The 15,281-nt window shown below is 43.5% G+C and overlaps 1 protein-coding gene across 1 annotated transcript in view; it reads right to left on the minus strand.

The window, feature by feature from the left end:
• MLLT1 (MLLT1 super elongation complex subunit) overlaps positions 1 to 6,276 on the minus strand; it is a 47,150-nt gene extending 40,874 nt beyond the window's left edge. The window contains exon 1 of the mRNA XM_034755591.1: positions 6,154 to 6,276. Within this exon, the coding sequence (XP_034611482.1) occupies positions 6,154 to 6,276 (123 nt within the window). The remainder of the gene's footprint in view (positions 1 to 6,153) is intronic.
• Positions 6,277 to 15,281: the final 9,005 nt, after the last annotated feature.

Consider the following 15,281-nt stretch of genomic DNA (forward strand, 5'->3'; position numbering starts at 1 on the left):
TACAAGGGGGGGGGGGGGGCGGAGACTGCGGGAACTGTGGGATAGCTACCACAGTGCAATGCTCCGAAAGTCAACGCTAGCCTCGGTACTGTGGACACACCCCGCCGACTTAATGCGCTTAGTGGGGACACACACAAACGACAGTATCAAATCTATTTCTAAAAAATCAACTTCTATTAAATCGAACTAATTTCATAGTGTAGACATACCCATACTGAACAAACTCCAGTCCATCCAAAAAGAAAATGGCTAAAACAAAGCAACAAATATGAATTTAAGATGAATACAAAAGTACAAATATTTCTCTGTTCATCAGCAGCTCACTAGAAAATGTTGCAGGGCTGATTAAGAAACAGAAAAGGAATGCTATTGAAAAATGCAAGATCACAGTGTGTTCAGATTTAAAGCATGAACAAAATAAATAGTAAACTAAATTCTTGTTTTTTTCAGCATACTACGATTAAATAACAGATGAAAGGGGTCAAATCTATCCCTTCTCACCCCCAATCGGTGCAGGAATTTTCCCCTATGGCACCTTAAAAGTGCTTTCTTCAGTAAAGTTTTAAGTGTCTCAGGTAAAATGGGTTCTCCACAATTTCCCTGGAAGACGATTCCACAAATTAATATATCTCACTGACAGGAAGATTCCTGCTATTTAGCCTAAGTTTTCCTTCGCTCATTCCATCCCTTTTCTCCTAGTTACTCTCTTTTGGATCACCATAAACAATTAACTCAAACCCTGAAGGAGACTTGCTAATGCAAAAGAAGTTTTCTTCCAAAACAAATATTCGACAAAGTAAAAAAAGCTCTTAAATAAAAGCAAAATGTTGGATAAGAACCAAATTGGTATCTCTCCTTCCCCACCCATCTCCCTTCTTAGTAATGGAGAATAAATTAAGTTTCACTGTATGTATTCCATTATGTAAATACTGAAAATCATCTCTCTTTTTAACACTGCAGTTTGAAGATGGTAAACTTTATTTAGGTCTTAATGCAATATTTTTTGATACCTATCACATTAATATCTTCTGTCTGATCTTGGTATAACATGAAACTGTATTTGGTTCTTTAGGTTTGATAGTTTATAATCACTTGGTCAGTGTCCACAATGTAATAATAGTGGTTGAAAACCACAAACCATACCTATATTTTATGTTGTAGATTTAAGTGGGTGCTGTTCCGATATATGTATTTGGAAACAAGCAGCAGGCTGTGAGAAATTTCAATACCACCAGATTTCTGGGGAAGGAGTAGGAGAAAGATTGCAATGCATTTACTGTAACCAGTTCATACTGATCCAATTACAGGAAGAAATAGAAAGGGTTTAAAAATAGAAGTGGGCAAGCTAACATTTTCAGTCAAACAGTCCCAAATGAATTGGCAGTTACTATTAGTCAATTTCACTTTCACAAAACTGCTTTTCACAAAATCTGCTGAGAACCTTCCATTTTATTTTCAGGCTTGATTCCAGAGGCAGGCGCTCTAGCTGGCCACCAGCATTAGATTAGCCAATGAAAGGATCCCCCCCATCTTTATGGTATGAAAGTCTTATTGCCCACATAGACTACTCTGACATTGTGGAGGACTCAAATCATTTGCCTTCAGATCATTAGGATCTTTTTCCAAGTCAAAAGGACAAGAATTTAAGTATTCACCCACCCACGATGAACCAAATTACGGTATAGTGAAGGTGAACACACAGAGTCAAGGCACGGCCACATGGGGTGGGGGGTAAGAACAGCTCCCAACAACACCTTCAGAACTCTGCCATCTCTGCCTTCTCAGAGAGGCACCAGAATTAAACATGCTCCAGCTATGGTGGTGCTGGGGCTGCTGACTCTCCCAACTCCAACTGGGCAGTGAGACAATGCAGAGGACAGAGTTGACTGGCAGCGTTATACCAGGCTGCCCAGAAGAACCCGAAGAAGCTCATTGAAGATACTCTCAAAGTAAGATTCTCCACTAGTACTAGATAGCAACATGCTTCATTACTCAAAAGATAAAAACGACACTGGCTCCAACCACCACTACCTTCCCCTCTTAGCAGCCATTCAGAAACTAACCAAATGGGAAAGTGGAAGAGTTAGAGGAGAGACTAAAACCTTGGAATTAAAAATTAATTTAAGCAAACCATGAAAAAGATGTACCCTCGTGGATTAGGGGTCCACTGCCACTCCAGTTTGTTTCCACCCTCCTACCCCTCAACCTTTCAAAAGGCTATTAAAAGTGGTATTGTTACAGGGCCTAAACCCTTTGTAATTCTCAATTCACCTACAGGAACACAATATGAGGTCAAAACTGACGAACACCTGAGTCACCACATGAACACATTTCAACCATACACCAAAACTGTCGAAATTCAGAGATTTTAAGACCGGAAGGGACCAGTGTGATCATCTAGTCCAGGGGTAGGCAACCTATGGCTCACGTGCCAAAGACGGCATGCGAGCTGATTTTCAGTGGCACTCACACTGCCCACGTCCTGGCCACTGGTCCGGGGGGCTCTGCATTTTAATTTAATTTTAAAGGAAGCTTCTTAAACATTTTAAAAACCTTATTTACTTTACATACAACAATAGTTTAGTTATAATATTATAGACTTATAGAAAGAGACCTTCCAAAAATGTTAAAATGTATGACTGGCACGCGAAACCTTAAATCAGAGTGAATAAATTAAGACTTGGCACACCACTTCTGAAAAGTTGCCAACCCCTGATCTAGTCTGACCTCCTGCACAGATACAGGCTACAGAGCATTTCACTAACTGATTGTTGTATCAAATCCAAAACTTCTAACTAAGCTAAAGCAGGGGCATCAAACTCATTTGGAAGTGAGGGCCAAGTTCCATATTTAATTATGACCCATAACTGTAATATAAATTCAGGACTATATGTGCTCACAATAGATAGCAGGCCTGCCGTTGACATCAGTAGGTTTGCACACAGATCTTGGGGACGATACAGCCTTTAAGTAATAAACATTTAGTTATTTGTTTGTTCAGTGCCTTAATGTCACTTTCATCACTCAGCGAGAAAGCACGCTCCCCTATAAGCCAACAGTAATCCTTAGAGCCCTGCATGGACACAAAATTTGTATCTGCATCTGATCTGCAAACATGGTCCACGGATATAAAGCAGATATCCGCAGATTTGCAGGACTCTAGTAATCCTGCCCTCTCTCTTCCTTATCTTCTTTTCTGTTTCTCCTCCACTTCCAGATCTTTGGTATTTTCCTCTCTTCTCCTCCTCCCCACTTCGCATTTCCTTCTCTGCAAAGACCCTCAAAATGGCTACCGCCTCCCATTGTTCTCAATGGGAAAGAGAGCACCCCTGCTTTTATCAGTTAAGATGGACACCATGTCCCTAATATCTGTGAAGGAGGAGATTTAAGTAGTCTTTTGCAATGATGGCCACCACCTCCCATTGTTCCCCAAAAGGGTCAAACCAAGCTATATTCAGGGAAGGTGGCAGCCCTATATGCCATTAGGTGGCAAAGAGGGGACATGGACGAGCATGTGAATAGGGGAGGAAGACCGGGAAAGCAAGAGAATATGGAGGGCAGGAAGGACAATCGAGTGTGGGTGCAGAAGAGAGAATGTGGGGAGATGGGAGACTGAGGGCATGTGAAAGACAGGTGATTATAAGGTAGCATGGAGAGAGAATGCAAGTGGGGCAAAAGAATGGGAGGAAAATGGAAGAGAGGAAAAGACAGTGATGGGGAGAGAAGTGAAGAGCAAGTGAATGACTGTTCACCCACACCAGGGATTAGGAGAGTCCCCTCCCAGCTGCCAAAGGGGAGAGGATCACATTTTTTGTTTGGGTATTTAAAGGTGAATTCTGAACCTGAAGTGAGTGCAGGAAGGGGGAGGTGTGGCTTTCACCTAAAAGCTTTCAAAAAATCAGAAGTAAGTCACAAATTTTCTCTATTTAAGATCTCATTACTTTTGTGGGTCTGGGCAAAGCTGCTTCTATCACCCACCCTCATGCCCCAGGCACTGCAACCCCCACTTTTCTTTACATGCCTTGGGCTCCCCCATGTCCCAGCCTCAGAACGATGGCAATCTTAGGCCTGGTCCCCACTAACCCCCCACTTCGGACTAAGGTACGCAAATTCAGCTACGTTAATAACGTAGCTGAATTCGAAGTACCTTAGTCCAAACTTACTGCGGGTCCAGATGTGGCAGGGAGGCTCCCCCGTCGATGCCGCGTACTCCTCTCGCCGAGCTGGAGTACCGGCATCGACGGCGAGCACTTCCGGGATCGATCCCAGAACATCGATTGCCTGCCGCCAGACCCTCCGGTAAGTGTAGACGTACCCTTAGGCAAAAAAAAGCTTCCAATGCTATGTCAGAGGTGCTCCCTCTGTGGCAAAACATTGGAAATTTATTGGACTTGCTCACCAGCTCATTACTGCTTCAGTAATAAAGGTGAGAGCTCCACAAGCTACAAAGGGAAAACAGACAAACACACCGAACATTCACTAGCCATCACCTACAGTCCTCAGCTTAAACCTCTCTAACGCATCATCAGTGATCTACAACCCATCCTGGACAATGATCCCTCACTTTCACAGACCTGGGGAGGCAGGCCAGTCCTCGCTCACAGACAACCCGCCAACCTTAAGCATATTCTCACCAGCAACCACGCACTGCACCATAACAACTCTAACTCAGGAACCAACCCATGCAACAAACCTCGATGCCAAATCTGCCCACATATCTACACCAGCAACACCATCACAGGACCTAACCAGATCAACTACATCATCACCGGCTCATTCACCTGCACGTCCACCAATGTTATATATGCCATCATGTGCCAGCAATGCCCCTCTGCTATGTACATTGGCCAAACTGGACAGTCACTACGCAAGAGGATAAATGGACACACGTCAGATATCAGGAATGGCAATATACAAAAACCTGTAGGAGAACACTTCAGCCTCCCTGGCCACACAATAGCAGATTTAAAGGTAGCCATCTTACAGCAAAAAAGACCAGGACCAGACTCCAAAGAGAAACTGCTGAGCTCCAGTTCATTTGCAAATTTGACACCATCAGATCAGGATTAAACAAAGACTGTGAATGGCTATCCAACTACAGAAGCAGTTTCTCCTCCCTTGGTGTTCACATCTCAACTGCTAGCACAGCACCTCACCCTCCCTGATTGAACTAACCTCGTTATCTCCATACTAATTTATACCTGCCTCTGGAAATTTCCATTACTTGCGTCTGATGAAGTGGGCATTCACCCACGAAAGCTTATGCTCCAATACTTCTGTTAGTCTTAAAGGTGCCACAGGACCCTCTGTTGCTTTTTATTAAATTTTTTGTGTAGTAACCAAAAGAAGGGAATGCTCAGTACTCAATCACAACAAAGAGTTAATTTGAAATTGAATATACAACCAGCGAGTGCAAAATTGGTTTGACAAATCCCTTCTCTGTAACTTTCTTCAAGTCATGTGGCATGGGACTTTTGAGACAGAACTAAACTTTATCTTCACTGTATGTAGCTAATACTGTACTACATTTTAACTTTCACATTGTTATTGTTGAATCTTAAGATTTATAGTCGTTAGCATTTTCTTTTGGGGTGAACATAAACTCAGACCTATAGTATCTATTGTGAATTACTATGTCCAAGACACACAAGCCTTAGGTTTGTGTCTACACACCATATTAATACTGGTATAACTATTTAGGTTAAGGGTTTGAGTTTTTAAAAAAAAAATTAATAGCAGTACAATCCTTAGTGTGGAAGACATTAAACCAATATAAAAAGGTACTTATAGTTTACTCCTGTACGGCAAGACAAATACGTTATTCTGGTATACACACCTTTATATTAATATAACTGCACCCCCACTTGGAGATCTGTACAACTATACCAACTTGTGTTTAGACAAGCCCATAACTTGCTACACTATCCTTCTATTACCTTTCTATATAACATTCTCTCTACCAGACAGGAGTGTTTCCTTTCAAAGTCTGGCAGAAAGCTTGCTATAACTTCCAACAATCAGAGTCATTTTCTGTTTATCAGAGCAATAAAAAACACACAAAATGGTCACATAATTTAGCACATTTTTGCCAGGTAGTTTAACTGTCTGGTGCAGTTCAAAGCAATCAAAACAATTAGGCGAATACAACTCTACCTTATTTTTGAAGTATACTTCAATGGGCATAATGAAACCAGCATAGCCGGACTCCTCCACTTTGTAAGGAGGCTCCTTGCACACTAAGAAGAAAAAAGCAAAACAAACATTAGCTTCAGACATCATGTAACAATATCCAAGATCAGAGCAATTACAAGGAAGAGAAATGAGCCTCTGACAATGCAGGGCAAACCTTTGACCTTTATAACACAGAAAAAGATCATATGCTTAATTAGGGGTAGGAAAACTGCTCGCCCGCTACCCTCAAAAATAAAAGGTTACTCACTTTGTGCAGTAACTGTGGTTCTTGGAGATGTGCACCCTATGGGTGCTCGCTTCAGGTGCAAGTGGGTCTCTTGAGCCCTCAATCAGAGATTTTCTGTTAGTAGTGTCTGTTCGGCCTGCGCATGCACCCTATACAATCTCATGCTGCGCTGCAAAGGTATACAGGGCTGCATGGGGGAAACCACACTCACTTCCTTCTCTAGCTGAGCATCCAATAAGAACAGTCCGAAGCACAGGGGAAAGAGGGCAGGTAGTGGACCACCCACAAGGACACGCATCTCAAAGAACCACAGTTACTGCACCAAGTGAGTAACAACTACGTCTTCGTCTTCTTCAAGTAGTGTCCCTAGGGCTTCTCCACTTCAGTTGACTCCCGAACAGTATCCTCACAGGGAGAAGCGAGCTTCGGAATCAAGTACAAAAGACTGAAGACAGTACACCAGAACAGACTCACTAGATCTGGCAGCATGGACTAAGGCATAATATTTAGAAAAGGTATGCACTGAAGCCCAAGTAGGAGCTCCGCACATCTCAGACACTGGAATGTTTTTGAGTAACACCATGGAAATTGCCTGTGATTTGATAAAGTGTGCCATAGTTCTTTGGGGAGGCAAAACACCAGCTGCATCACAGAAAGCAGTAATACACCCAGAGATCCAGTTTGACAGTCTCTGTGAAGAGGTCATGGATCTCTTTGATTTTTCTGCAATAAGAGTCTAGGTGATTTCCAAAACTGCTTGGTCCTATCCAGATAAAAGACCAATGCCTGTCATACATCTATGGGAAGGGAAGTTTCCCACTGAGATTTATATGGTTTAGGAAAAAATACTGGTGGATAAACAGAGTGGTTAAAATGGAAATCTGACAGCAACTTATGTAAGAACTTTGGGTGCAGTCATAGGGACATCTTGTTCTTGAAAAAAAAATATCATAAACGAAGGGTCTGCTGCCATCAAGGCTCCAAATTCTCCAACCCTGTGGGCTGATGTGATAGCTACTAGAAAGGCCATTTTCATAGATAAGTGAAGTAAGAAGCAGATCAAACCTTATGCAGCCTCCATATCTGTGTACAAGGTTGAGATCCCATGTTGGAGTAGGATTCTTAACCTGGGGTAAAGGTTCCCCAGACCCTTAATAAATCTCAATGACAAAGGGTGAGTTAAAATAGAAAACCCTTCTAGTGGGGAATAAAATCCTGATATCAAGTCAAGATGAACCTTAATAGTTAAAAAAATTGGGTTTATTAAATAAGTCCAGTGGACAACTGAGAGCAGAGAAGATTCTGGCACAAGGCATGAGGTTGACACCAGTGGTTGAACCTCTTCCATTTCTGAAGGTAAGTAATTCAAGTCGACTGCCTTCTACCATTTAGTAATACTTATCCATCTGTTTGATAGGCGTACTCTAATCCTGGGAACCATGTAAGAGCCATACTTGGAAACAGAAGACCCCTAAGCTGGGGTGAAGCACACGACCCGCATCCTGGAAGAGGAATGAGGGAAGGTCAGAAGCTTGAGTGCCGATTGGACACACAGGTGAAGTAAGGATACCAAGCTTACCTCAGTCTGGTCAGTATAACAAGGATAACCCTGGCCTTTTCCTGCCTGATATTGTTCATCACTCTTAGAATTAGTGGTATTGGAGGGAAATGTGTAGAACAAGCCCCATTTGTCCAAGGAAGGAGAAAGGGTCTCCCAAAAGAAAGGCAATCTAGACCTCCTCTTGAGCAGAATAAGGGGCACTTCCACAAGTGCACCTATTCTCCACATCCAGCAACAGGAAGTCCCCACCTCTGGAATATCCCATGAAGGATGAGAGAGTCCAACTCCCATTAATAGTCCTGGAAGAAGCACCTGCTGAGCATATCGGCTGTGGCATTCTGAACTCCAGGAAGGTAAACAGCAATCTGATGGGCTAATACACCAGTTCCATAACTTCATAACTTTGGCACACAGAGAGATGGACCTTGTTCTTCCTTGTTTGTCCATCATGATTCTGATTGATTTGCCCTTGATGAGGGACAGGAACTGAAGGCAGGCATTCCTGACTGCCCTGAGTTTTAATAAGTTGATCTGAAGACCAGTTTCCTCAGGTGACCATCTGCCCTGAGTTGTGAGTATGTTGAGGTGTGCTTCCCACAATAACAGTGATGCATCTGTTGTCACTGTTATTGTTGGCGCTGGGTGGATAAATGGACGCCTGTGCAGACATTGAATTGGTCTTTCAACCAACCCAGGGAGTTCTTCATCTAGAGGAACGGTAACCCGTTTGTCCAAGCTGTCTCTGGTTGAGGAATAGATCCCCCTAAACCAGCCCTGAAAACAGCAGAGGCATAATCTTGCATGCTCCATCACAAAGGTGCAAGCTGCCATATGACCCAGGAGTTGCTAACAGTTCCTTAATGTAGTATGGGGGATTCCTTGAATTGTCCCAACCAGATTCGACAAAGTTATGAATCTGTCTGTGGGAAGGAAGGCCTGCTATCAATGAATCCAAATATGCACTCTATGAACTGTATTCTCTGTACAGGGGCTAAGTTGGATTTTTTTACATTTAACTGGAGATCCAACTCCTAGAAGAGGGAGAGAGCCATCTGAGTGGAAGTTAATACTGCTTCATAAAATTAGCCCTTGAGGAACCAAGCATTGAGATACAGGAAGACTAAAATTACATCTTTATGAAGTATCAGAGGGGTAGCCGTGTTAGTCTGGATCTGTAAAAAGCAACAGAGAGTCCTGTGGCACCTTTAAGACTAACAGACNCCCCCCCGGCTCCCGGCCGTGCCCCGCGCCAGCCCCTGGCACCGCTGCGCCCAGTGCAAAATGCCTCCACGCCCCGGAGGGCCACAGCTCCGCGGGGCCCGTGGCTCCCAGCACAGCACCCCCGCCAGCCCTGCAGGGCCCGGGGCCCCCACCCCACCACCCCACGGGGCCCGTGGCTCCCAGCATACCGCCCGCACCAGCCCTGCAGGGCCCGGGGCCCCCACCCCACCACCCCACGGGGCCCGTGGCTCCCAGCATACCGCCCGCACCAGCCCTGCAGGGCCCGTGGCTCCCAGCATACCGCCCGCACCAGCCCTGCAGGGCCCGGGGCCCACACCACCCCACGGGGCCTGTGGCTCCCAGCATACCGCCCGCACCAGCCCTGCAGGGCCCGGGGCCTGCACCACACCACCCCACAGGGCCCGTGGCTTCCAGCTCACCGCTCGTGCCAGCCCTGCAGGGCCCATGGCTCCCAGCAGGCCCCATCACACCATAGGTGCTGGAACTGGGGGTGCTGTTGCACACCCTGGGTTGAAGTGGTTTCCATCATATGCAGGGTGCACAGTTTGATTTAATAGCTCTCAGCCTCCCCACTACACAAATTGTTCCAGCACCCCTGCTTCCACCAGCCTGTGGTCCCATCACACCAGGGCAAGAGCTACAGCTCCTAACATGAATCACCCCAGTTCAGCCAGCTGGAGGCGGAGGATCTCCAGAACACGGTGCACCAGAAACAGTACAGCCCCCTACATGCCCCACATGCTGGTCTCATAGCATGGAGTGTGTCATCTTGATCTAAACTGCCCTTCATGTTCCACGGAGACAGATGATTCCAGTATGGGAAAGGGCAATGTGCTGCTGATTATCGTGCATGAGAAAAATGGCACAGAAAAGTTGATTGCACGTTTTCAGTTGTACATCAAGAAGCCTTGGCAATGCAACATCATACGAAGTGACTCCTGCAAAATGAATGGTTATTAGCCACAGGCCCAGCTGTGCTATAAGATGCAGCAGTTACTAGCCACCTGCCACCAGCCCAGCTGTGGTTGAGGCTCCTGAAAGGAACTGTTGTCTGTAGCATACAATTCACTGAGAAAAGCTGCTCAGATGTGGTTCTCAGCGCTGCTGGTGAGTTTGAGTGTCACGTTTACAACCAAAAAAACGAAAGTTTTTAATTTTTTTAAGCCTTGAAGACAAGTTATTTTCCTCAGTTGTGTAAGGCTCCAAACAAGCCCCTGACTGTCGTCACATTTTGAAAGTTTGTTGAAGTCTGTAGGGGAACATACAAAAATACATGTCATCCATTAACATAGTATGTGTAGCCAACTCATAGGGAAGAGGCAGGGATGAAAATGAAGGTAAGTTAGTGACATCTGCAAAAAATTAACCAAGATCCTAAATTATTCTAGACACAGAAACAGTTTCATTAGCCTGATGTCAGATGTTTGCAGAGCAAAATGGACTAGAAGTGTATAATTTCAGTTGTCAAAGTAACAGCAATGACTCCATCACCGTCCCCTGGTTTGAATTTCACTGCTAACTGTTACCCTTAAACTTTGCTCCCAAAACAAGTCATTTGTGTCATTCTTCCTCTTGAACTGTTCATCCTACATCTTCCTTCTCTGTAAATTGTCAACTTCTCAGTTTATCTGTATGTGAATATTATCAGGATACTTCTTTTCTTTGAGCCTGCTCCCGTCAAAAATATTTTAATCCCTTAATCTTTCTTTATATCAAATATTACCGTTCTTTCTTTAACACTTTTCCTAAATTACCACCCTCTAAACTCCAGGGAGCCCACAATGCAATGTCCAGACTATTCTCTCACTTCAGAATGTGGGACTGTATCTCTCCGGTCTTTGATCACCTCCGTTGGCTTTGAATACAAGTTTCCCTTCTGGCTTTCAGTTGTTCCTGGACTCAGTGCTCACTACAACTCAGCCATTTTCTCTTCTGACCTTTTGCCCGTGACCTTTCTGGCTCTCATTTTATTAAAGACCTCTCTCTACTCTGCCCCAGGCCATTTTGAATTTTCAAAGAACATACACCAAGGACTCAGTACAGAGCCACTCTAGCTAGCACAGTTAAAACTATTGCCAGCTGAAATGACTGGAGAATGAGGAAGATTTCAGCAGTGAAAATGTATGTAGCACATACAACATGAACATTCCCTCATCTAAAGTGAGGTCTAAGGAGGTGATAAATTAATGAGTGGGGTGGTTCTAAATACATTTTTGATTTTTGACATACTCCGATGCTCTGCTCCCATACTAGTCAGGAATATATGCTTCAAAGCCAGGTCTGGGGGTAATAAATTGCATCCGGTCGTCTCCCTGGTAAAGTTTGTGTGCAAAATGATGGTGTTTTGAATAAATTCATACCAGAACCTGAAAGCTAATGTTAGAGAGATGCACAGGTTGGGTTATAATAGTCAACTTTTGAGAAAGAAAATTTCTTCTTAAAGTATGGTTCTAATCTATGTAAAAATGGCACCGTGTTACTCCATAGATCTTGTACTTCAGATTCGTATTTGTGGCTTTAGTGATTAAAATAATGTTTTATTGATTTTTACTCCGGATAGCCCTACATGATCAATGTAGCTAGAGTCTTGTATTCTTTTAACATGGAGTGGCTAACGTATTAACTCGCCAATTAAAATCCTTGTGTATGTAAAACAAGTTGTAGTTTTAATACGTCTTAGCTGGTCAGTGTAAACTCTAGGTTCCTGTAGACATCTCTCCACTGCTACAATGATCAGCACCCCCACAACACACTTTTGAAGATCCAAGGGTCCTACTCATGCCTGTCACAACATGTTGTGTACCTTATCCAGTGCACTAAAAGCCCTGATAGCAACTGTCTGGGTGAAACCAGACAATCACTATACTGTAGAATGAACTCACATACGAAAATGATAAAAGACAAAAACTCTACATCACCTATGGGTGAACACTTTTCACAAAGCGATCACTCTATATCTGACCAATCAGTCCTAATTCTCAAAGGAAACGTGCACCACACTTTCAAAAGAAGAACCTGTGAGCTAAAATTAATGACTTTGCTAGACACTAAAAATTATGAACTGAATAAAGAATCTGAATTTATGACTTATTACAAGAATCTATAACCCACTCCAAACCCTGCTCCCACCAGCTGCTTTTCCCTTCCTTCCTTTCCTCCTATGACTGGAGGGGTATTAATGGGCCACTTCATCTTGAATGGTCCCTTGAAATATATAATAACTACTTATGCTAAACAATCTGTTCTACCTTGTATTTAGCTGTGACACTCTGAAGCCTGGTCTACACTACAGAGTTAGGTTGACATAAGGCAGCTTACGTTGACCTAACTCTGTGTCTACACTAAAATGTAGCTCCCACTGATGTAACTTGCCCACTACGCCAACTTAATAACTCCACCTCTGCGAGAGGCATAGCGCTTAGGTTGATGTAGTTAGGTCGATGCAGGGTCAGTGTAGACACTGCGTTGCTTACATCAACTGTTGCTGCCTTTCAGAAGCTGCCCCACACTGACAGTTAAATTAGTGCGAGCGCCCCTGGTGTGGACATGCACTGCCGACACGAGCATAGTGTGGACATGCAAAAGCGATGTAATTACTGTGATGGCTGTACGTCAGCGGAACTTAGGTCGACTAAATTTTGTTGTGTAGGCTTCCCCTGAGTTAGTTCCCTAGCCTGAAGAAGAGCTCCGTGTAAGCTTGAAAACTTGTCTCTCTCACTACCAGCAGTTGGTCCAATAAAAGATATTACCTCACTTACCTCCGGGTTCGGCGGTAAGCAATCGATCTTCTGGGATCGATTTATCGCGTCTTGTCTAGACGCGATAAATCAATCCCGGAAGTGCTCGCCGTCGACGCCAGTACTCCTGTTCCGCGCGAGGAGTACATGGAGTCAACGGGGGAGCCTGCCTGCCGCGTGTGGACCCGCGGTAAGTACTTTGTAGTTCGAACTAAGATACTTCGACTTCAGCTACATTATTCACGTAGCTGAAGTTGCGTATCTTAATTCGAACTGGGGGGTTAGTGTGGACCAGCCCTGGGTTGTCTACACTAGGCATTTAAAACCAGTTGGCTAACTTGTGTTAGCCGACACATTAAAAATACACCTTTTTTCCTCATGTAGGTATGGCTACTTTCTTGTGAACTGACTTTCTTGTGATCTGGAGTCACAGAACCCCGTGAAGCCAGAGGCCGCGTAACTTTTCAGAGTAGAACTACATTTCAAGGGAAACCTTTAAAAATTCCCTTCAGGAAAATTTTGTGGTGCATTTAAAATTACATTCTACATCATTGAACAAGGGAAGTGGGCAGAACAATTTGCTGCACAAATTCAAATTAATTACACTTTCTAGAATCTTTGTAGATTGGAAAATGCATGAGTATTTTGATAGGATAGTGCTAAGAAAGGTATGAGAGACCCTTCTTACCTAGGTCCTGATCCAACTCCCACTGAAATTAATTTGACAGTCTTTCCCTTAACTTTCAGGGGACTTGGCTCAGGCCCTTTGGGAGGAGCGTAAAAGAGGAAAGGATCCTTGCCAAGACCAACCAATCCTTAATGTGGGATCAAGTCCAAAAACTGCATGCCGAGGAAGGAAAATACACGTCATTTGAGGATAGCTAGAATGATCTGACATCAAGTAACGGTCACATAATGCTCACGCCGTGGGAATGACAAAATTCCCAGTATGACAGTGGGAACACAATATCTTCCCTGCAGCTGTTTATTTAAAGGAGCACCGTCGACATGTTTAGGTTCTAAAATATACGTGCAAAAATCTAACATTACTCCTTCAGTGTAACTAATGTACATAATCTCCCCTCTCCCTCAACAGAAGCTGCAGACCATGAGGTTCGCCATGTTTCTCCTGCAACACGTGGGGTAAGTTTACACTACGGTCAGAAGTGCGACTACAGCTTGCTATACCTGTACTAGCTTTAATCTAGCTAGCATTGCTAAAACTAGCATGAAGATGCAACAGCCCAGGCTTCAGCTGGGCTGTACAAGCCTATCTAGGACCCTGGGTACTTATTTGCATTGCTAGGCTGCAAATGGTGTAACCATGTCTTCACTGCTGTTTTTAGCTGTTCTAGCTAGATGAAAGCTAGCATGAGTATGCCTACTCAAGCCAATCGCACCTTCAGATGCAATGTAGATACACCCATGGTTACAGCAGCACCATGATTTGTCACAAGGGACAGGAGTACATTGCAGAAGTGGGAGAGAATGGAAAATATGGAGAAAATTATGGGGATTTTGCAGAGATTTTCCTCAGTTTTTGCTGACATTTCTCCTGATTAGGAGGAATTATCTACCTTTCTGAGGTACATCCACCCTTATGTTGCAGTCTAATGGTAAAGCATGTAGCTAGGACTAGTAGAGAATCTATCAATTTATCTGTTTTAAGGTTCTGTACATCTACCTACCACTGTAGTTTATGAGCACTTCCCACATAAAATAGACTGGCAATAGCAAAATCCAGTGTGGCCTTCTTGGAGTCTCTGGCACACCAATTATGGATTATAGAAATCTTTCTGCATGGGGAGGGAAGGGTGGAGATTTCTGGTGGGGGAAGTGGGGTGGCTGATGTTGTAAATGTTATGATGGAAAAACTTTATCAAAAAGGAGGATTGTCCAGCATTTCCTTCAGGTGGTCAGACTCTGGTTTAATCTGATCTCCTCTGGAAGTTCATTCCATAGCTGGGTTCCCTCAACGAAGAATATTTTGTAGAATTGGGTGGGAAACAATTTTCCATCTTGTGAGAGTTTTCAAGATTTTGAAATGTTTCCTGTCCCAAAATAGGACAAAATGTCCAAATCTCAAAAATATTAATGAACCAGTAATCTGACAAATGTTGGAACCGATCAATCAAAACATTTCTTTTGGTAAATTTTTGAAACATTTTATTTGTACCTTTTAAAATATAAATTAATTAAGATTTCAAAACAAAAAGTCATTTGAAATAAAAAAATGATTTCCCCTCCCCCTAAAATGTCAGAATGGGATGTTTCAACAATCTTGACTTTTTTTTTTTTCCTTCAAAAACTGTTCAATTTGAAA

This window comes from Trachemys scripta, chromosome 22, assembly GCF_013100865.1.
Source record: "Trachemys scripta elegans isolate TJP31775 chromosome 22, CAS_Tse_1.0, whole genome shotgun sequence".
NCBI classification, from domain to species: Eukaryota; Metazoa; Chordata; order Testudines; family Emydidae; genus Trachemys; species Trachemys scripta.